Source organism: Rhynchophorus ferrugineus, unplaced genomic scaffold (assembly GCF_030347505.1).
Source record: "Rhynchophorus ferrugineus isolate W39M unplaced genomic scaffold, kcgeb_rfMv2 rfM4, whole genome shotgun sequence".
In the NCBI taxonomy this organism is placed as follows: Eukaryota; Metazoa; Arthropoda; class Insecta; order Coleoptera; family Curculionidae; genus Rhynchophorus; species Rhynchophorus ferrugineus.
Window position 1 is genome coordinate 44,826,842 of NW_027472583.1, and position 25,609 is coordinate 44,852,450.

The following is a 25,609-nucleotide window of genomic DNA, read 5'->3' on the forward strand; positions in this document are numbered from 1 at the left end:
TCAAACATCAAGAAATGGTATGCTGAGTTTAGATGTGGTGAAATGAACACCGAACACGGAGAACACAGTGGACGCCCAAAAGAGGTTGTTACCGATGAAAACATTTAAAAAATCCACAAAATGATTTTGAATAACCATAAATTGAAATTGAATGAAATAGCAGACACTCTAAAGATACCAACTAAACGTGTACATCATATCATTCACGAATATTTGGGTATGAGAAATCTCTGTGCAAAGTGGGTGGCGCGCGAGCTCATTTTTGACCAAAAACAATAACAAATTTATGACTCGGATGAAGATGATCAAGCGTAATAAACCCGAGTTTTGCATCAATATGTGACAATGGATGAAACATGGCTCCATCATACCACTCCGAAGTCCAATCGGACAGTCATCCGAGTGGACTGCACACGATGAACTCGCTCCAAAGCGCGGGAAAACGTAACAGTCGGCTGGTAAGGTTATGGCATCTGTATTTTGGGATGCCCATAGAATAATTTTCATTGACTACCTTGAAAGAGGAAGGACCATCAACCGCGACTACTACCTAGCGTTATTGGACCGTTTGAAGGACGAAATCGCCAAAAAACGGCCGCATTTGAAGAAAAAGAAAGTGCTGCTTCGCCGAGACAATGCACCGTGTCACAAGTCAGTGAATGGCGATTGCAAAAATCCATGAATTCAACACACTAAAAAATATCACTACTTTTTAAAATATTTAGAAATTATGTATTTTTAGGCTAATATTTTTTAGTTGTTAATACTTTTTAGGCTGTTTTAATATGTTTCTGAGGTCTAGACTTTTTTATTGCCAAAAATATCTGCAAGACTTTTTGAAAATTCTCAATCTGATATGCCAGAAGCTGGTGCTCTTTCTTTAAACGATTAATTGTGTAGCAACACTCTGAGCAATATTGTATATAAAACTTGTTTTATTTATATTATTTTAAGCGATTCAGAGATGAAGAAAGGCATACTAATAAATTTGAGCAAGGTATAATTAGTATCTATTGATGGAAATTTGATTTCATTTTGACTTAAGTTTCTAAACTTTCAATTACATAGTTTTTATTAAAATACTGATAAATGTAATCGTATTGTAATAATATGGCTTTCAAAGAGAAACGATATATTCAATTATTAATGAAATACGGACATATAAACAATACAAAGTATTAACATAACCAAACAAAACTATTGCACTCAATTAGCCAATCATATACTAGACTACATGGAAGGAAACAAGATGTCCTACACGATTGGTTAGTTCTGCGCATGCGGATTTTATTAATTTATATCAGGATATGTTTATTATTTGTTAATTCTATTAATCGCTTATTAATTTTTTATACATGGTTGTGAAAATGTGATGAAATTCATAGAGTGTAATAACATCCTAGGTTTTTATTAGTGAAAATTTATAAATTATAGCGAAGCTAAGAGGACAATTTGAGTTTATGAATATATATTAATCCCAGTAGGTATATATGTGCTGGTATATTATATACTATTTGTGTAAAATTCATTAAAAAAGTTAAATTAAAATATGAATAAAATTTTTATATATTCTAGATGTGAACACCAATAAAATTAACAGAAAAGGTTAATTTTCGAAAAAAACAACCCAATTTGGTAGGTTTGTTTTCTACTGGTTATCAAAATATATTATGTGGAAGCATGTAGGTTAGGTGAGAATATAGAAGTAATGAGCACCTACACTGTTGCAGACAGTTTTGTACAGGTTTGGAGTATACAAAATACATAGAAGCTACTAGGTACAAAATGTAAAGTTACAAGAAAATAATCATGATTACAAGGCACATTTAGAGCACATTGATGCTGTAAAAAAACCAAATACAAAGGAAATACCAGTTCATCAGTAATACGCAAATAAACATAATTTAATTACGAATAATTTAAAGCGATCGGATATTGAATATTCCTTAAACGATAGACCCTGTGCGTTCGGGTGAAATCGGTTTTTGCAATCGGAAATAATCGCCGGATGATCGACATTTTTGACGCTGCCTGCAAGCATATTTTTAATAATAAAAGCCATAACAATTGGTATCCTTTGATTTTTTAATTAATTTTATTTAAGTTATTTTGAATAAATTTATTAAAATAAATATTACATTTATAGAGAAAATTTAGTGTATCAATTCTGCAAGAAAACATTCCTGGGTATAATCCATTATTTCAACTAACATTATGAAAACAAATTTACAGTACGTCAGCCACCAGCTGGAGGTAGTCAATTCATTAATGGAGTTTGTCAAGAATAATAACAAAAATTGCATTGACTGGTAAAAATTAGAAGTATATTTTAGTCGTTATATGTTTTAGTAATAACATCTATTTTAGGTGAAGTATCCCTTCAATATACTGAGACACATGTGGGGCATAAATATGAGATTTGTTACAAAAATTGTCTATTTTTAGCGAAAGAGAATAAACAGAAAGATCAATTCACTGCAGGTCTAAGTGTTGATAGGTTTTTGCGGAATGCTAGAGTGGTAGAAAATAATACTCTAGGGATAAATGTGCTGACAAGAGTTGACAAATCGTTTCATAAAAATTTATAAAAACACATAATATTAATTGTTAACGACACCCTAATGATCTAACAGCTACGACTCTAAAGGTAGAAAAGTGAAACAAAAACATTTCTATTTAAAATAAATTAGGTAATGAGTTCATGTTTTATACAGTGATGTCTTGACTAATAGTTTAACTACTTTTATAGATTAGATACAACTAAAAGGATTCGTAGAGTCATTCTAACAAGCAAATTGAAAATAACTTTTCCATTACCATAATTTTTTTGCAGATTACTATAAAACTTTCCATGAATATTTGTTAAATCCCAATAAAATTTTACAATTCAATATTTGTTTTTATCCTTGTTATTCATTTACTTTTATAATTCTACCCTTATTTACAATTTGACAAATTTATTGGTCTTCATGTCAATGTCTAAATCAAAAACAAACAACAAATCAAATTAAGATACTAATTCTGCCATCACATTCAAATTCACTGTTTTGATTTTATATATCATACATTTACTTATATTTAATTCCACTAATTTATATATATATATATATATATATATATATATATATATATATATATATATATATATATATATATATTGCATACTTATTATAATTATATTGCATACCAGTACTGCCAATTTTAATGTATGTAATTTATGTAATGTATTTCTCAACTAAATCATTCAAACAAAAAAATTCAAATCTAATCAAACTCATTTTAGCCTGCCAGTATTTTATTTATTATATTTTATTCATTTGTCAGTGTTCAACTAAGCAGTAACATACTGCATCTTGTTTATTTCTCCGCAGTCTTCATTTAGTATATCTTGTTCAATTCCTTGTAGACTAATAAACATATGTCCAAAAATAGAGCATGTGCAAAGAGTAAATCGACAATGCGGTGCGATAGTCCGTTAGTTATTATGTGTTTTGTATGAGAAATTAATTTTTTACGCGATCTCATGACACTGTTAATTCAAAAATTAACAGCGGTTGATGTCGTTCATTCGTTAGTAAATTTAACACCAATATGTTTCACGTTATAATAAGTCCCTTCTTTTCTGAGCACTCACAATGAGAATAAATTTAGAAAGCACTAGTTGAAACCGTGAAAGCCAGATTACTTTTACTAAGCGATTAATGATTTAATGATTCTAAGAAACACCATGGGGTCATTTTAGTATCAAATTCTTGGAGCAGTCACATCTGCTGTTTCGCAAAACTTTAACACTAAATACAGTATAATAAAGTGTAATGCGGATATATTTTCGTTAAATTGAATAAAATTGACAAGTGAATGTGAACATTGTGTTCTATAGTGTGCTAATTTTTGAATTCTGTCGCTAATAAATGTTATATATTTGGGGATCTATTTGCTATATCCGGATTGGGGCCGCAGTGATTAACTGAAACTAGTGCACGTTACGCAATTTCCAACAGGTGTTTAGCTCCTAAGAATTATTGGCAGTATAGAAGCTTGCAGTTCAGGATATACTATTAAAAAGTAGTAGGCAATTGTAATTATATATGGTATACCATGGAAATTTGGGCAGAGACAATACTATTCAGATCATCAAAAGCGGATAAAGAGACAGGCGATACTAAAATTATTTTCTTAGAACTATAAACTGTCCAAATAGGACAACAACCACTCACACCCTTTTAGTTATTTCTTTAGGAGGGAGGTGTATACTGTGAGATTATTTTTCACTAAATGGTCCGATGAATGAGACGTCTAGACTGATAATAGAATAGATGTGTTTTGTGCTCGCCGTTCAACATTTATTTTCTTAAAATAAATTTAAAAATGTTATTCTAACCACTTTCTAATTCACTTTTCATAACTTCTATACAGGGGAGAGACAAAATGATATGAACACCATACATACAGCACTTCTCCCATGTAAATAACGCGACCCGTATTTTTTGCTCGGTTTACATGTTTTAGTTTACAAGTCGTAGTAGTAGTAGTTGAAGGTTTTGTTTCAGTATGAACTCTGAATGATTGTTTAATATTTAACTAACGACAGTATCTATTGGTATATAACACAAACAAAATAGGGTAAAACATAACTACCACAGCAAAAGTGGTAGTAAAACTCAAGACTCATTTGAGTAATACTGTTTCAACAAAAAGAGTAAGGCTGAAGCTTCACAGTTTATATTTATGGAAGTACTGCGACTGCGAAAGCCTTTATAACGAAAGCAAACGCAAAGCTTCGAAAGGTCATACAACTTGGAACTTGCTAATTGTAATAATGAGGTATGATCCTATTATTCATCATTTACATTGTTTTCTACAAACGACCGGGTTTATGTATGGTGAACTCCAAAAGAATCATATGACCCGGACCGTTTCCGTAATGATTTGGGCGGCGACATCGTGGTATTCAGCTGGTCCTCTAATTTGCATAAATGAGGAAGTTCTTACTATGACGGAAATATTGATGTCAAACACAGTCATAGTTTGAGATAATACTGCGCCCATACAAACAGCCAAAAAGGTTCACTTTTGATATGAGTAGCATCAGAATATCATAAAATATATTCCCAGGCCACCACAATCGCCAGGCCTCAACGTTATTGGACCGTTATGGGGAGATTTAGAACAGAGACAGAGAGATTTCCATCTCCAACATCAGTGAAGCAATTGACGGAGTGGCCAAACTATTCAGACTCTCTACAAACCTATTGCGCGAAGTATTACAGCTGTTTTTAAAAGCAAATTGTGATTTAACATCTTATTAAGAAAGAAATATGATGTATATGTCAAGTATTCTTATGTATATTATTTTGCCAATTCTTTGTATATATATATTGGTTTCTACAGAGAGAAAACCATTTTCATCTAGTTCCTATACAATTAATGATGATGGTGGTGACAATATTACCCAGGGTATAAACTTAAGACATTGCAAAATTTAAAAGGTTGTAAAACTAATTATAAGGTGTTCAATATATTTTTGGTTTAAATGTAGATCTTTAATGGGTCCTATTAAATTAATGACACGAAAGAAATAATAGGTCAATTGAATAGTCCTCGGCCTACCATACCAAACTCTGCATCAAGCCAAGTTCTTGCGTCAACTGTATGTTTTCCCTTCAAAAAAATATTTTATCAACACGCGAAATTCGTTTTTATCCATTTTTTTCACAATTACCAAAGTTGCTTCACTCCAAATGCTATAATTCACAAACTAATGATGCGACAGCTGTCAAATTGATACATGCATCTCTTGAGGGTTAGGGCTAACTAAAAATCATATGGATTTAATTCTAGTAGCTCCATCTATATGGCAAGCCGGGGACTTTTCAATTGAACTGTTTTAAAATGGGAAAAAGGCGCTATGGAATATTGTAATTATATTTGCAAGGATACATGTTGAGTTGTTCATTTAGGTATCGTTTATATTCCTAATTATACTTATTCTAGCATATTTATTTTACATATATATCTTTATATTAATTTTTTTTATGTACACATTAATACAGAATATGTTTTAATATTTTTTCAGTATTAAATTATTTTGAAAAAGATAGGTCTGCAACTCTGGTACCAATGAAATTGGCTTCACAACAAATTATGTTTTTACGGTTATTTGTAATAGCAGTTTAAACGCAAAACAGTTCTTCTGGCAATTATTTAAGTCTCCAAATAAAATATTAATTACTTAAAAATGCTTTTATATTGGATTGCATTAGGAATAAGTATGAGTGAAAGATAAATGATTGTATGTTGTACTTCAGACATGACCCATAGTATTTTATTTTAATTTAATTTTCTATTTAAAATGTTATTTCTAAAATAATTAATTTAGATAATTAACGGGTTTGATATATAAAAAAATGATTTGAAGTTGATGTATTCTTAATGCTCGAATGTTAACAATATGTAATTGGAACTTAATTATATATTATCGCTGGTAAGTATTACGCCATTTTAACTAAATTGGATGATTATCATTTATCGATGTTCGTTCTCTTTCTTTTGATGTTCTTAAATGGGCTGTGTCATTATTTTACGTATTATGTCACTGGGAAGTGTTAATTTCCATAACACAGATTAAATGGGAACCGATAAACTATAATAGATTTTTATTTGTGTAATGTGTTTATTTTAGGTCTTCAGATTAATAGATTTTTTTTAAATATAAAAATCACATGAAACATATTTTACAAGTAGCTTTCAATCTCTAGTAATTTTTTAGCGTTCTTCAAGTCCACACCCAAGGATTCGAACCCAAACTTGAATATCGTTTGATGGATGTACTCTCACTGGTACACTCAACATAAATTTTAAACATAGCACAGTTTTACTTTTGAACTAGTATTACTCAGCCTTCTCAACCTCAGGAACAGTCTACATTTTTATGTTTACGTATGTTAATAGGCTAGATCATGATACTTTCCCGGTCACTTTACCCGGAATGAAACTTATTTATAAAATGTAATGTATAAAATTGACGTTTCAAATAGTGTAATTCTAAAAGCGCGCTAAAAGGCTCCAAATCTGCGCGTGTCGTAGTTGTTTTGGTCGCACTGGAGTCATTACAAACCATTTGAAAAACATCACCAGCAAGCAACTTTCAGAGCTTTCTGGTATCATTAACTCCATCCTGAGGTCAAAGCATTTGCCAAAAATTGGAAACATGCGCTTGTCGCTGTTATCCCTAAGAAAAAAAGCCAAGTCAAAATCTTCCGACTACAGGCCCGTAAGTCTGATTAGTTTTCTCTCTAAACTTGCCGAAAAAAGTGATACTGTACGCTCTAAATAGTTTCACTGACGGGTACCACATAATCCCTGACGAACAATTCGGTTTCCGAGCCAAACACGCAAGCCTCCATCAAGCTGCTCGCGTCGCAGCAACCGTAGATCAGGCACTTATAAAGGGTCGCAAAGCTGTCTAATGGTCTAATCTTTAACGCAAAATAACAAGGTTTACTGGATGACCTAATGTCCCTAATCCACTCATACTTGGAAGATAGATCCTTTCAACTAAAGATTGGCGATGCAGTCTCCTCTCGAAAACAAATCTCTAATGGAGTCCCTCAAGGTGCTCCACTAGCCCCTGTCCTGTTAAACATTTACATGGCTGATTTGCCACTTCCCAAGAAATTACACAGATCATGTTATGCAGATAACACAGCTTTCTTCACCACCGGTTACAGCCCCGACGCCTTTCGTGACAGAATCCACGTCCAGCTCAACCAGAGTATTGCATGGTATAAATACTGGCGACTGCAGATTAAGCCGATCAAAACGCACACTATTCTATTCCACCGCAAGAATACCCAAATCCCCTGGCTCAAGAAAGTTTCATACCTCGGTGTCCAGGTCGACCGTAGATTCCAATGGTCAGCACAAATACAATACGCTATTTGCAAAAGTAATGGCGTGTACAGCCTTCTATTTCCACTCATCTGCAGAAAAAACAAACTCCTAATCCCCCATAAGGCGACTCTGTATAAAATGCTTGTCCGTCCAATCTACCTTTACGGAGCACAGGTGGTATAGAGGTTCATATTCGAAACACAACTTGTATTAATCCAAGTGTTCAAATCCAAAAAAGTCCGCGCATTGCTCAATGCCCCATGGTTTATGAAAAATGTAAATACACACCTAGAATCAGACATCCCGTTTGTAAAAAGCTTCACGAACATGCTCAGTGTAAGTCACCCGCAAAACCTTTCTATCTTGAATCCGAAGCGACATCAGCAAGAAACACTTGGTTCTAGTTGGTCATCCTGGAAAAAGAAAAAAAGTCGCACTGGACGGTTTCAATGTCTGCAGGCCATATTCATCATACATATAAGTATATCACTATAAGATTCCAATGCCAACCAGGAAGAAGAATATGAAGTAACATGGCATTCACTACTGTTAATTACTGAATGACCATATATTCTCAAAATACAGTGAAATATATTAATTAAATTCAAGCAAATATCAAATATCTGGTCTTTCTTGTACATCAAATAGTTCGATGCGCTATACTTCACTAGGTCAAGGGTAATTAATACATATTTGATTGAAAAATGTGAGTTTATCTATATTTTTTACCTGACATGTGTATATATAGACGATGTATGAACTCAAACGTTATCACTAAAGTAAACTAAAAAAACTAAACAAATATCTATTTTAGAAATTTATACATATTAAAGCATAAAAACTGATTTTATAAGGTACTTGATGTACTTATAAGTGTGTAGAGGCTATTACTAAAACAAGCTACATTTCAATTAAATTACAAATAAATTTCAAAATTACAGCTTGTGCATTTCATTTACCCAAATATTACAATATAAATTGAAACAATCCCAGATAAACCTTTTCGCTCCGCAGATCTACTAAATGCCTAAGGAAATAAAACATCCATCATGAAATATATATTATTTAAATCCATTTTATACTTGGGTTTCCTTTCAAATACATTTACATCCGAAGATACACCTTCAAATTATCACCATAAAATTCTTCAGCAGGTTTGCTATAGATACAATTTTAAATTGTCTTAGCAAACATGGCACACTTGATTTCAATAGTACTATTCTCACAGTTTCCAACCAACGATTGTGCTATTATTATTAATCAAGTTTAGTAAATGGAAAATGTTGCGTTATAATTTCTGGTAAAATCTTAGTGATCCCACTTAATTTTAAAGTAAATGTATTTTCAATAATCTCTCTATAGTATATTATTATAAATCAATATTTTTGTGATTCCTTGTTATAGTCATCTCACCTATTACTCATACCGTTTAATCTCTTCGCCGAACTTTAGGGCTTGAATGTCTGTGGATATCCTCGTTTCTATTATAAACTTTTTAAAATAATATAGTTATCACGCGTTAACGATGCTTCTAAAAACTTTGTCTTGATATAGTTCACAAGTTTTAAAATCTGTTTATAAAGTAACAATTTGTAGTTGGAATTGTCGTTCAAACAACCGCCAATTTTTTGAGGATCATATGAAATTTGGATCGTTTGTTACAATTAACCAATTGTCGCTGGTGGATAACAGGTTGTAGGTGAAGTCGAATTTGCAGACTTTGTGAAATTCAATATTATTCGTCATTTCATGACACAATCAGTAATATTATTGACAGATGTATTATTATAGCTCTTTTAATGATATTAGCAAGAGAGTAGTAGCTAGTAATGCAATATGACCAGAGAATGTAACCGTTGTTACGTATTCATATTCGGGGATATTACTATTTTATTGAAGCAAACAACAAATGTTGGGCTAAGGACTCATAAATGTATTTCAAGTTGGATTATTGTTTACTGCATCTTTGACTGTAATACGATATGTTCGACTAATTGTCGAGTGTTTATTTCTCTGTCTTAAATATAAATTGGTTATCGGTGAGCAGTTTTCTTCATTAACTGATTGGAGGCGTTTTGAGTACACTTTATTAGTAGATATAGCAACTATTTAAGAGCTTAACCATTTATTAGATTGTAACCTTTTGTATGCTGACATTTTTTGATTATCGTTAAAAGCTCCCTATAGAATTATTGTTTTTACAATTCCCATGAATTTGGGAAGGTTTGATATCCGTCAGCAGGGAGTGGTTAGAAATTATGTGCTAAGTACTGACCAAATAATTCTGCCATTTCTATATATTCTTAATAATTTTCTGTAGAGAATGATCAATATTTTTTTCATTTTTAGCACCAAGAATTTTCCATTTGAGTGCACTCTCTTTATTACTGATGTAATTGGATATTATGTTTCTCAATATAAAGAAGTCGATTAGATCTGGTATTTGCTTGACTTCTATTCGAGAGTACTTTGAAGAGTTGTATAAATATTTATACTTATTAGTGATAATTCGCAACCCCCTAATTCATGTTTGGTTTAAAGTTTCCTCCAATTATGAAGTGATTAAAAAGTAATAAAAAAAAAATAAAAACTGAACTAAGATAATGCAAAAATTCCGACACATGTTTTCTTAACAAAACAATGGAAGCATCATAAAAACACAATGGGTAATATTTTTTAAGAATTTACGTTTTTTGTTTTAGAAATCTGTGTACGTATCAGTTATTCAATTTTGTTAATTAATTAGATTCATAAATTAAAATGCAATTTCGTGTTTTGATTTCAGATAAGCCTGTCAGTTGTAACTATGATGCTTATCCACAAGTTTATTTACGAGATGGATGGTTTTGGTGCAACAAATATTGTGATAGAAATTTGAAATTGAAAATATTCTTATCCAAAATGTCAATAGCCAATATCAATAATATATTTCTTAATATTTTAATTTTTTTTATTATGATTGCTCAGAAAATTTTTTAAAAGGCTCCAAGAAAATATCATACATGTACATGTACCAGTAACAGAAAAAAAAACTAAAAGGCTTGACGATTTGCGAATAAAAACTATAGCATGAAAATAACGTTGAAGTGGTACTTACTTAACAATAGTGACTCCGAAATAGAAAATTCTTACGAAGTGGTGTAATTAACTGAAATTAAATTCTAAACATGTAACATAAACCATTAACTGTTTAAGTTTAGGTTTGAGATAACAGATCAGAACTTGAATAACATTATTAATTAAATATTTTAAATCTGAAAATATTTTGTTTTATCTGAAATGCCAATAGCCAATACATTAGTAAGAATAATCCATTTTTCATTTATTTTAAAACTCATGTTATTGTTCGCAAAAAAAATTCTTTAAAAGTGTTCGAAAAAACATCATACATGTAGCAGTTCCAGAATGATATAAGAAATAGGACTATGGTCAATACAGGACTAAACGGTTTGTAAATAAACAGTATTGCATGAAAATGATAACGCCGAAGTTGTACTTACTTAACATTAAATCGATATTGAAAATTCTTTCGAACTGATGTAACTAACTTAAATTAAATTCTAAACCGATGTAACATTAACCACTAGCTGTTAGATTTGAGATAAAAGATCTACACTTGAATAACATATTAAAACAATATTAGTAGATAATAGAAACTATCAAAATGTTTGCCATCCCACGTGTGTTGAAATAATAAACTATTGATTTGTCTATAAATCATACTATGGGTACAAAAACGAATGACTAAAGTATTGGTAATGCCTAAGAACGGCTGAATTGATTTGGCCAATTTTGGTTTTGAAATATATGTGGAAGCCCATGGAAGGTTTATATAATCAGAAAATATGGAGTAATTGTGGGGAAAAGGGTATAAACAACACTTTTTCCATAGAAAAAATGGAAATTTCATGGTATAGGCGACCTTGGGGAAATGTTTTGTTTAGTTCAATCAACGGTAGCGCTGAGATCGCAAATTGTGATTAGCTAATTTAAATTCCTGGTTCCGCCACTAATATGGAATGTGATTGGTCGATCAAATTAATTGTGTGAAGTCAGCATTTTCTAGTGGCGTCCATTTTTAAGTTTGTTGTTTGAAGGTCTTGGTTTTTATTTAGATCAAGTAATCTTCGTTTTACGTTGTATATATTTTCTGTTTTACATTAATTATTATGGAGTAATATAAAAATTAATGACAATGCATCAGTGTAGTAAAAGATGTAGTGTAACGGGGTAATAATATACTACGGTAATTAGACGTCGTTTCCTAAAGAACCATTTCGCTCCTTCCAAAAATGGGTCGATCAAGTAACTAGTAGTAAGTTACCTGGATAAACTACAATGCAAATATGTCAACGTCATGGTGTCTGTTACGGACATTGTAGTGAAAAATTTAGAATTACCCTTCCTTCACGAACAGGTATTAGGCTAAATGCATATCCAACATAATTTTTATCAGGTACATATAAAATTATCTATCTACTACATGTCTGTTTATATCTTGTTTTCTTACAGAAAATCAAAATCTACTGATGAGGATGTAAGTACTAATAAAATTCAACTAATCTACCAAGTTGTTCGTATGCTGTCAGTGTGATGTCTCTATATAAAGAAGTCTTACAAGAAGGTAATAATTAAGATAACTGGATAATTGGTAGTAATAAATACTACTTTTAATTATAAAATATCCCTAAAATATTTGTAATACTTTAACTTTTTAGAACAATAGGTGTTTAATCATTTTATAGTAGAGCTATTGTACATTTTAAGAAAATTAAATTGTTAAGAAAATATTTGTAAAAATTAAACATTTAATTGCTGCTTTGAGGGGATTTATTACCCTAAAGAAATCTATTTTGTCTAAATTTACAAATAACAACATTTGTTTAACAAATCTTAACCAAGATTACCTAGAACATTTTATTGGATCTATTAGAGGTCATGGAGGTAGAAACAGCATCCTTCACCTAGTATGTTCGAGAAATCTTTAAAAGGCCTCATCATCACTTCAATTTATTCACATCATTCTCCCGGAGAAAATTGTGAAAAAGATGAACATGTTAGATAACTTGGTCCCACTGCCAGATCCCTTCTCTCATTAATTTTCGAGAAATTATTCTAATTACTTCTTCGTCAACGTTTAAAAATATAATAGTTCTCTCCAAGTAATGCCGTTTGACGTAACGCATATTGTACAGGAGTATTTCATGCCCAATTTAAAGGTATTATAAATGAAAGTGTTTTAGAAACATTCAAATTTGTATCAGAAATAAGTTTAAAAAATCTCAAACACTTGCAGAAACAAGGACAAATGTATTCCTTATGAGGAGCGCTGGTTACCACTCCCAGAAACAGACTATCAATTTTTACAGTTTTATTTTATGGACAATCTTGACGCAGAAATTGATGAGGCGTTTTTTTTCACAATCCAACAGTGAAGAGAATTGTTACACAAGAAGTACAAATGTTTCTTCATCAGAAGAACAATTTAGTCAAAATGTTCAAATCGGCATTGCATCGGATGTGCCGCAATATCGCTATCAGACCTGAGCAAACCCTTGCCGGTGAGCACTCGAGGAAATAAATTCACCGACAATAATCGAAATGGCTATTTTTTATATAAATTTTAAAGTCTCTTTTTTACCAACGAGGGTATCTGGACTGGACCTCCAGTTTAACGTGAGCTCCGAACAATGGTCCCCAGCATTAAGCTGATCGACTGGCGAGTGACCAACTTAAAAATTATCGCAGAAGACATTCGGTCTTACCCAGCCTGGTTTCTGGCGTGACTGAAATCATTTTCCTTGTCGGATTTTGCACTCTTGCGTAAGGACAATTACAAATGTTAAACAATCACAAACATATATGTACGACCATGCCCTAGTAGGATTCGAACCCGCGACTACCGCAACAGTTGGAGGACTGTCCTTTGGCCTTTACAACTGCGCTAACCAAGCCGGCAAAATGGCTATTGTTATTGTCGAAGAAAATTTGTGGGTGATACGAAGTCATCTAGTACTCTGATATAACCTGCTATGACCTTATTGTGCTACATCTTTCAATTTGTTTTCTTGAACCAATTCATAAAATACCCATCGATTTCTAGAAACTGTTTTTTATCATTGAATTTGTGAAATGTTGGGAAGGTGACTAGCAATGAATAACACTTTGAAAAGTAAAAATGTACGGAATTTTACTCAATACAGTTTGGAGGACTCTCAAAATTAGTTAAATTACGGTGCTTAAAATTTAATTTTTTTCACAGTATATCTTTGTATTAGTGTTTCTACAAATTCCAAAAATTATGTAATCAGTACGATCTTACCTGAAGGCTTGACTTTTTGATAGATAACATCATCTGGCTTCACCAATGTATTTATTACAGTCGAGGCATAGACATCCTAAAAATAATTGAAAACAATAACAAAACTATCGACACAAGTATATCGTACTATTCCATCGATGATTATTAGCATATACGTGAAGCGTGCAACAATAAGACAACTAGAAATAACACGAGGGTCAGTCCTGGCTGATAAGTCTTACCTTGATCGTATAACCTGATTTGTGTTTTAAATTTAGTTCAGCCAAGGTGAAGTTCACTCGGTAAGGGTAGCCATCGATACGATTGCTTAACAAACCGATAGCGTATGCATGATCTCCATCTATTATTGGACTGATTGGTCTGGTCCATATGTCAATTTTATCCCTCTAATGAAAAGGGACTAATTAATAAAGTATTAACAAAATATTGTATACGTTTACTTTCAGAATAAAACGTCCTTGGATACCTAATTTGTCCTGATTAATGGCTATAATATCTTTGTTCAAGATTATTTCTTTGAAATTTGCTTCAATGGTCCGTAGGTCAACAGACATGATCAATGGGGCTGCCATTATTGCCCATATGGCCATTTGGGCTTTGGCCTGTTCATAGCTCAAACCATAATTACCAATAATCAACTGGAAAGAAAACACACTTATTAACAACAGTTTTGGTTAGTGTTTATGAAATATTAGAGATTTTTGGGAAAATAGAAGACATGACTTGAGCTATGCATATTATATTAAGTATTTTATATTAAAATCATATTTTTTTAAATATAATTTCTTTTAGTAGAAACGCTGAGTATAATCTTAATTATAAATTGATTTATTACTGCTTTATTGTATACAAGTTCGTGTGGTTTGCTTAAGTTCCTGCTACTTTGTTGTGAGTTAGTAACCAAATTAATCGAAGAATTTTGTTTTGGCAATAGAGGATTATAAATCAGCTTGATGACTTAGTACAACTACATATGTCTAAATGGTGCTATATTATTGACTGATAAATCTCTTTGGCACCAGGTCTAGTTGAGAGTATCTTCCGAATAACCAGTACAGTTGCTCAATTTGAGTCCGATCTGCTTAAATTTTTGTTTAACATGATATTTCCAATTCATGAATTCATTGATATAATAAGATATATTGAGATATAATTACGTTTATGTCTTCTCGAAGCAAGGCAATATTGACATGGGCAGAGTTCAAGCTAATACGCTGCATTTTACAGTTTATATATTTGTGGATCATGCTGACTAATGCTTGTAGTTATTAATAGGATATAATCAGGAGATACCATCAGAATTTCTATTATAGGAGAATTTTAAAGCAACAAAACTAGTGTTGGAAAATTAGTGAGTAGTATATTTCCATATCAAATATCATTGAAGCTATTTGCGGATGTGTTGGTACGATAATAGGACAGCAGTCCGTTAGAAACTCTTCAAATACTCTACTGTAGTGCAATTGTAGAGGATTTGAAAGCAAATGGTCTGGTTCAGTGCCTTATTAATAAATACATATTTTGTATATGTTGGATCTTCATATTATTTTGTACATCCCCTGTAGCAATTGTTTTTACATCAAGAAACCGAATTGTCCACACGCAATCGAATTAAATGAATTTCAGATTAACTTTAATAATAGTACAATAATTTAATTAAAAAAGTTTTGGAAATGAGTGAAGTGTAATTGAAATATCTCGGATAAAAAACTGCAGAAAGATTTAAAAGCGAGATAAGTTTACCATATCTGGATCATTCCAATGACCTGGGCCAGCACTGTCCGCAAATCTGGCCTGATTAGTGCTAAACCATTCCAATATGCTGGTGACACTGCTCCACGCATCATCAATATCATCCCAGTTTCTCCACAGGTTACAAATTTCAGCCAGTTTAGTATAGTTCGACTAAAAAAAAAACATGATTTTAAAATATATTGTATTCAATTTAACGTATTAGAAAATATAGTCTATGGTTTGCGAATACTGGAATCGTGAACACGTGTTATATTGGAAAGCTTGGCTTTGTTATTAATTCGAATAGTGACTCAGGAAGTGACATTCACTGAATGAAACTTTCTGAATGTGGGATTATGATTTCATGCTGATAATTACGATGACAGGGTGATGAGAGTGGACACTACTAAGGTGATTATTTAATTAGTATGGGATAACTGTCGAAAATCGTATCATAGAGTGTGCAAGCTTTGTGTACATATATATATATATATATATATATATATATATATATATATATATATATTATGTGTGTAATTGTTCAGAATATACATGAGCATTTGGTTAGAATGTATGAGGAGGGAATGAATACTAAATGTGTTAAAGTAAATATTTCTTCTTTAGTTAAAATAATTAATCTGCGTTAAATACAATAATGAAATGCTACTAGTTTCTAAGGACTTTCGAGTTATGTAGTTGTCGGACATATAAGAGTTAGTCAAGAAACAAACCACGTTGTTGTTGTTTGTTGTTGTGCATAGATAATTCATTAGTTCGTTTATATAGAGTCTTCAACTGTTTAGATAGGCGTATTAAATAAAGCTGTTTGTTAAAAGTAATCTCAGAATATCAATTAATAACCGTAAAATCTCAACAGGTTACGGGCCTAGTTTCGTGTCCAAAAAGAAAATAGATATTTTTCCTTGAGATTATTTTGAAATTAAATAGTTAGAAAATAAATAGAAATAGGTTTAATTAAACTCATGAAAGCGCTAAATAGTGAAACGGAATGGCCGATGTGGAAACGTAAAATTCGAGATTTGCTGGATTACCACGAGGGAGCTTTAGATGCTTTAGAGATATAGACGGCAAATTAGTAAAACCGGGCACGTTAGCGGCAGACGCTGATGACAAGATGATGTATGCCAAGTCTATGATTACAAGTTCAGTAACAGATGATCTATATCAAAAAATTATGGAGAAAGAGAAGGGTTTATGAAGTGTAGGAGGTATTGAAGCAAAATTTCGAAGCATCGTTCAAGGATCAGTTATTTAAGATATATACCGATTTTTTGTATTTGGTTGGATTCAAGAAAAACATGTCGCAACACAGGTTTGTGGAATGAATTAAATAACGGACTTAAAGCCAAAAACGAAAATGAATTACCTGATTTAATGTTAGTATGCAAGTCTTGCATATTTTACCAGCAAATTTTGAAACTTTCAAATCAAGCTGGATGTTATTAACTAGGAATAACATGAGGATATTCGAGGAGCTAAAAGAACAACTTTACATGTTTGAAAGGAATTTTACAATTGTCAGTGATGTAAAAGTTGAATAGGAGGTTCTAGTAGTAAAATCAAGTAAAGTAAATCAGGGTAGCAGAATGAGAAATAAGTTTAAGGAAAAAAGTACTTGTAACTATTGCAAACAACCGGGCCTGGACGACCGCCTAAGGGTGCAACACTGAAGAAGGAAAAGTACAAGACAGTGGAGACAAACACAGTATTATTAACGACATGCAGAGAGATTTTTTCTGCGGAAGCAGGCGAAAACAGTTGGTGGATTGACAATGGGTTTATAAAATATGTGACAAATAGGTCTAATTATTTTGTCAGCTACGAAGCATTCGGTCAAAGCATCCACAAGCGCCGGGAAAGAATTTTTATATTCTTATGGAAAAGGAACAATTCGGTTCTCATCAACAGTAAAAGACAGATGTGAGATAATTACATTGAAGGATATCTGGTATATAGTGAATATTTCCAAAATTGTGTTTTCTGTTCTAGCTGCTTATAACCGAAACAACAATAGTAAGTTTGAATCAACGTCTATGTTCTGTTCGATCAAGATTCATGGCCAATTGAAGTTAACTGGTTCTTGTACAGTAAATGGTACTCTGTACAAAGCAGCCATTAAATCATTAGTACCTGAACATCAAGTTGATGCATGTTCTGTTGTCGAGGGTAAATCTGATCTGTTACAGTTGTATCATGAGAGATGGGGTCATCAAGATAAACGTCACGTTAAAACAAAACTCAAGAGGGATTTTTGTATTGATGTCAAGATAGATAAAATCAGAAATCTGTGAACCATGTACATATGGACATCGTTTACCATTTGGTACAAGAGATATGTCAAAAACTCCAGGTGAATTGATATTAACAGATATGTGTGGATATTTTAATGAATCATTCGGAAAGAAACGTTACTTTGTTTTGTTTAATGATAATTAGACAAAATTTAGGTATGTTTATTTTATAGCACAAAAGTCAGGGGTAATTGAAGCACTGAAGGACTTTCTAAGACACACAAAGACATTGGGATGTTCAGTAAAAGAGATGCTGAGTGATAATGGCAAGGAGTTTCATAATGAAGAGGTTAGATCTATCTTACGCAAAATAAAATTACAGATAAGTTGACGGTACCTTACACTCCTGAGTAGAATGGAGTTTGTGAGTGAGACAATAGAGCTGTAGTTGAAATGCTAGGACCTTGAAATATTCGAATCCAGAAGTGACCTCCAGCAGGATTGTGGGCTGAGTTAGCAACATGATATGCCCATATTCCTAGTCAGAAAAGAAGAAAAATGGATACAAAAGCCGTAAAAGGGCACTTCATAGGATATGATGGTGATGAACGGTTTAGAATTTGGATTGAAAAGGATCAAAGCCTTATTTTGTCTAGAGATTTACAATTTCAATAGAAACCTGGATGTTGAAATGAATATATTAAACTACCATTTCAAGATGTGAAACCTGAGGAGGAAACTCTTAATGATGAGTCACAACATTGTGAGAGAAACAGTTCAAAGGAAATGTTAATGAACTTGTTTCAGAGCATTTTACATTTTACATTACTTTTACAACGAAGGAAGCAACGACTAAACGTAAAAAGGTAAATATATTCTCTTATCAAAGTAAAATACATTAATTGGATACACTATTAATTAAGGTGTGGTTATGATTTATTGATAAATTTGAAGTATACATAAACACCTCCGAAAGTGGTTCCTGTCGGCACTTAATGGCAGGTTTGTTCCCTTCTGCGCATTACATGTTCATAGTCAGAGTTAGCAGAAGTGGTACAAGTAGTATTAAAAGAGTTGCCATAAAAAGCAATAATCATATTGACATATATATTCAATGCATGTTTGAGACTGAAGCACGTTGTCGGAATGTCTTAAGATTTCTCGATTAATTATGCTTAAAAACCTGACAAACCGGCATTGTTGAAAAACAAAAACAAGTTGGATTTTATAGGCCTATTTCGCTGCTACCTGCGATATCAAAATTATTTGAGAAACTGCTGTTAAAACATATTAAATCATTTATAGAAATTCCTGGATGTGATACAAGATTTTAACTGGATATGGCAGTTGGAATCTACAAAATGAGCATATTGCTATCGCGGAATTAGTCTTGACTGCTGGAATCATATCAGTTATCATAACATAAGGTGTATCGAAGGATCTCTATCTGTTGTAGAAAAAGTACATGTAGCGGTCAACAATATCTACAAATGGACTAGAGTGTGAAAAATACCGCTTTATAGCTACAAATCTGCCCATTTTAATTTTGAGAAATGACAAAAATCAATTAAAAGATCAAATTCAATATCCTCAAGAGTCCGATTCCTTAAACAAAATCAGTTTAATACCTCCAAATATATCTCGATTGTAGGTTAAATTGGAAACATGATGTTAGACGAAAAGCAAAGCAGATTAGACTCATAGTCAAGCAACTGTTTTGGTTAGTCAGAAGATACTCTCAACTACCCCTAGAATCAAAGAGATTGTCAGTCATAAAGTCAATTTGGACCTATGGAGTGCAAATATGGGGTTGGACTAAAACGTCAAGACAAGTAGTAATACTACGCACCCAAAACACAGTTCTATGGTTAATTATCAATGCTTATCTCTACGTAATCAACGAAGAACTGCACGATGACCTCGAAATCATATGGATACACTAATTGATCCAATATTTCGCCTTAAACCATGAAATAAGGTTACTGAATCACAGCAATATGCAAGCAATATAGCTACTGGACAATACGCAGGAAATCAGAAGTTTGATTAATCAGTATTCATGCAAGTACAGTAGAATAGTAGTGATAAATTAATTTGTATTATAACTTTAATTTTTTTAAATAAATCTGAATTTAATCAGAGCCTTTGTGTTCATTTTATACAGAGAAGATAATGAGAAGTATTAATTTATTGGGACTGGTATCACTGTAGCTAAACCTTGCATACGCCAAAGAGCCATTAAATTGACAGTTTCACAATACACGTGAATCCTTATCATTTAATAATATTCTCTGTCTTTGTCTGTACTGATATTACATAACCACTTAAAACTATTCATGGCAACAAATATTTATCACATAGACGAGTTGTCTCGAATTAGTACTTACTGTTGGAAATTTACACCCAACAAGGTTTTAAACGGTGAAGTATCGTGCTCCTCAATATCATCAAAGGTTTTAGTGTTTTATTTACTTACTTAAAACAATTGACATTCATTCACGCATCAATTGACACACGTTTTTTGTTGAGACTTTTAAAAATAATTAAGTTTTGTATTTATTTAAAACAATTTGTTTGCATTAATTGACACGCGCATTTTCATGAAATTTTTTAAAATAATTAAGATTTGGAATTAATTTCATTGTTCGTCCCTACAAAAGAACTATTATTAAGCATTTATTTTAGAACATCTTAAATAACTGTTGGTTTAAATAATAAGTAACTATGATATATACTTATATTGCATAAATATGTAGTATTTTCTATGAACATGAGGTGTCCAACTCTATTTATTTTACTGTTTTACTACTACTGTTAAAAATATGCTATTGAATGGTATACTATCTTAGTCTATGTCATGGTCTGACCTAAATTGACCAAATATGTTTAAGGGAGGTTTGCTAGTTTCAAAAGATGTGATTCTATTCAATTTGCAAGACATAGAAAAACAAAAATGTTCTATGATGATAAATTGTAGAAATTATTTTATAAGTGCAGTTATAAAATATTTTAAAAGATAAGAAAATTGCAATAACTTATCGATAATATAAGACCTTAAAAGCTTTGGAAGCAATAAAGCAGGAAGGAAGTTAGATCTTTTTCGATCTGAATTATTAACAGTAAAATTGAGAGGCTTTCCTTTATTTGCCACATTCTTTTATTGGTCTGTCAACTGAACGACAAAAAAAAATGATGGATTGTTATCTGGGATTATTACAGAATATCGCCAAATGACGCAAAATAATCCCATAAATTACTGTACAAACTTTTTATACAGGTCATACATTTTCAAACAAAACATAAAAGAGACTTGCATATATTTGTAATGCAAATAATTAATAAACAATCTAACCTAACTATTAAATTAAATCATTTTAATATTCTCTTATATAAAATAACACGTTTTTAGCTAGAAGCATATGTTGATGCTACTCTATTATATCCTAATTCTTGATATTGATTTCAACTGTTTATAAACGGTGATTTTGATACCAACGACGACAAAGTGCGGCCTAGAGAACCATAAAAGTTTGAAAACAATGAAATGCAAGGCTTATTAGACACAAATCTGGATAATCCTCTTAAAGGATAGCCTAGCAGTTGACAGATCAACTGTTTCGATATGTGTATATGTAATGGGAAAAATCCATCCATCCACTGTCACACGAATTGACTGAAAATGCAATTTCGAATCGATTCAAATCGCAGATTCATTGCTTAACAAGCAAAAAGAGGGTGTTCTGTAGTGTATTGTAACTGGCGATGAAATGTGGATCTTCTATGACAATCCAAAGTGCTAGAAAAGCACGGACTAATCCAAAAGAGGTATCTAAATAGACACCGAAGAATATTCATGGCCATAAAGTCTCGATGTGCATATGGTGCGATAACAAAGGTGATGTCTATTACTGTTATGATGGTTGCAGATGATACTAAAGTCATCTTAATAAGCTGAATGGCGTATAGTTGCAAAAAGGGCCAGCAATAGCGAGTAACAGATGCAAACTAATCTTCTGTATACATTGTTGCAGCTCGAGTAGGAAGTTCTTCCCAACAAACGTACTCCCAAAACATACCGCTTTTTGATTACTACTTGTTCAGATCAATGCAAAATAGATGGGTCAATTATTAGATCGCTAGCAAAACAACAATTTTATTTCAACACGGTGTCACCAATGTTGGAAAGAATTTGTTGAAAATGATGGAAAATATTTTTATATACATATTTTAAAGTTTCCTTTTACCAACTATGAGTTTATCTGGATTGAACCTACACTTTAACGTGGGCTACGAACTACGGTCCTCGGCATTAAGCCTACCGCCTGGCGAGTGACCAACTTAGAAAGCATCCCAGACATCCGTTCTTACCCAGCCTGGTTACTAGCGTGACTGGGATCATTTTTTTGTCGGATTTTGCACTCTTGTTTTGCACAAATATAAATTTACGACTATGCCCCAGCAGGATTCCAACCCGCGACTATCGCAACAGTACAACCAAACCAGCTGAAAAATATTTTAATTAATATATATCGTATCAATTTTTCTCAATAAATAATCGAAAAATCTAAATAGTGCACTTATATTATGTAATTTATCATATGGATCCACCCTATTTGTATATATGATTGATAGATTGATAGACATTAAGGTGTAATTACACAATTGAGGTAGTGGGCAGTAAAAACTCTGAAAGAGCTGCTATAGTTAAATAAACGAACCTTCAGAGAATCGACAAGTACATGTTTTACATAAGGAGCTATTGGAAGAAGAAGAAGATTTTCGTCCCTTAAAGAAATAGAAAGCATTACCATGCAACGGAATCTTTGGTCAAGTGAGTTAGTGAGTGGTCACAATGCATTAAAAAAAACTGAAAAAAGAGATATGCTTTTTGGAGATCACGAACTTTTATAAGAAAACGTGCAGTCGGTACCACATGCAATAATTATAATGTAAATACATTAAAGCAGGCTTTGCATTCCCACAGAAACTAAATCAAGCACACTACACTTATTATACATGGGCGTTTTTACACAGTAGTTTTTGAAAAACAATTAATGATTGATCATCATCAATCTATAAGCGGGGCTCGGTGAGAGTGTCTACTTTTTATTAATTAAAATGTCCCTCACTATGTCTTCTAGTCGTAAGGTTAATTTTTGTACAATTGTATGACTTCATTTCTAATACACTCCCAGAAAAAATTCCCACACGTAGAAATTGTTTTAACACGGTCATCGCTATTGAAAGATCTCAATCTTACAGATCACATAAGGTGAGGGGGTCCAAGGTTGAACACTGCATTGAAAGACAAATGGTCATCATACTTAGATGCGACAAAACAAAGTTTCAGCTCTAAAATATTCATTCATATATATGAAAACGGCTAAAACTCGTATATTCTGTTAAATATATGACTTGTCTCGATACAAGAGCCAGTATAGAAAGGAGGAAGGAAAGTTAGTAGAGGGCGCTGTGACTTGTATCGAGTGGGTATAAATTACCAGGGATCAAAATAAAGTTTCTCTTTTGTTCCAAGGCCATAAGTGGTGTATTAATTCCGTCCCGTCCCGAATCGTCAGTGATTCGTAATAGGTTATGGGCCCAGAATTCTCGGTGTAAATGAGAAGTAGTAGGGGACGACGGAGAATGCAGGGGAATGGAGATTAGGAAAAAAGTGTTTGGTTCGGTATAGTATATATATAGTTATATATACACGAAGGAAAGAGGAAGTAACAAGATGGCTGTATGCAACAGACGGAAATTAATTTCGGAGCACTAGAGCACTCAAAGATCAATGACCATCAGAAGGAACACCAGAAAACTAGAAAAATGTGATCTTGAGTTATAAGTAGGATAGAAGAAAACATTGTAGTCAATGTAGTAAATAGTGGTGCAGTGGTTAAGAGTTTGGAAGGTCAACCATGTGTATAATATACAAGGATCAGTGAAGCACCAGTAAACTAGTAACGGGGGATCCAACAGAATTATAAGAATGGTTAGAAGAAAACATTGTAGTCAATGTAGTAAATAGTGGTGCAGTGGTTAAGAGTTTGGAAGGTCAATCACGTGTATAATATACAAGGATCAGTGAAGCACTAGTAAACGTAACGTGGGATCCAACAGAATTATCAGTAGGATACAAGGAAACATTGTAGTCAATGTAGTAATTAGTAATGAAGTAATCCACGTTTAGAGAATCAACCACGTGTATAATTTGCAACGATCAGGGAAACATTAGTAAACGAGTAATATGGGATTCAACCTAATTATCGGTAGGATAAAGAAACATTGTTATCAATATACCAATTAGTAATGTAGACGAGTTTAGAAAGTCAACCATGTATAGGTTGCAAGGACCAGAGAAGTATTGGAAACTAGGAACAAGGGGTTGAACAGAATTACAGGTAGAATGAAAAGCTATGGAACCCAATGAAGAAGAATTTTTAATTTGTAAGGATGGAGAACAAAGTTACTTTGAGTTTAGTTACAAAATATTAAAATTTTGATATAAATATCAATTCTATTGGTGAAGAAGATAGATAAACCTTGTTCTACGTGCGTAGAAGCTATAGACAAGAACAAGTGCAATCGAAGAATTAATTTATTCAGATATTTATAGGCTAATAAACCCTATATCTGAAGATGGAGGGAGATTTATAAAGGATAGAAAATACTAGATGAATTGTCCCATTGTACCAGAGTAAAATTCCTTAAGACAGAAAATGAAGCTGAAGAGAATTTCAAATACATTAATGAATTAGAAAGACAGCATGGAGTAAAGCTATTTTGTAGGAAAAAGGGAATTCATTTAGAATAAAGCAATAGCTCATTCACCGCAAAGTAATGGAAATGCGGAAAGATTAAACAGGAAGTTATTAATTAATTAAATTTAGTTCTGTATACGAACTAAACAAGGTACCAACAATTAAATCGAGCATTGTATGGATTGAGAAATTTACCTAAAGGTTGGAACACAAAATGACATGAAGAGTGTATAGTGGATTTAATGGACAGTCTCTATGAAGTTATAGAAGAAGCAGCGATAGAAGAGATTAAGATTCATCAAAAACACATAATTTAAAGACTGCTTGAGGAATTCTACGTAGAAGTTAATAATTTAAAGGATGTAAGTTTCGTTAGTTACAAGATCGCATCTAAGCAGATCAATTTGGTACGCCAATGGAAGTCAACTTCAATATGGATAATAGTGAAGAAATAATTAAAGATATACCATTTAGAAAATATATAGAGAGACTAATATAAGGCGAGCATAGAAAATTCCAAAGAAGAATCTGTGTGTGAACTAATGAATATAGTTTTGCAACTGGAAGAAGAAATCAAGAGTTTGAGTGATGATGAAAAAAAAAGCATTCAAGAGCACTTAGACAGTTCTAGGTTATATTAAAAA

At 32.3% G+C, this 25,609-nt stretch overlaps 1 protein-coding gene across 1 annotated transcript in view; it reads right to left on the bottom strand.

Moving 5' to 3' along the window:
- The window catches only part of LOC143196003 (alpha-N-acetylgalactosaminidase), a 41,729-nt gene that overhangs the window by 4,307 nt on the left and 11,813 nt on the right, over nt 1–25,609 (bottom strand). Inside the window, exons 6-9 of the mRNA XM_076403575.1 lie at nt 15,959–16,120; nt 14,656–14,853; nt 14,437–14,601; nt 14,216–14,291 (exon numbers count right to left, since the gene is read on the bottom strand). Coding sequence (XP_076259690.1) covers nt 14,216–14,291; nt 14,437–14,601; nt 14,656–14,853; nt 15,959–16,120 — 601 coding nt within the window. The remainder of the gene's footprint in view (nt 1–14,215; nt 14,292–14,436; nt 14,602–14,655; nt 14,854–15,958; nt 16,121–25,609) is intronic.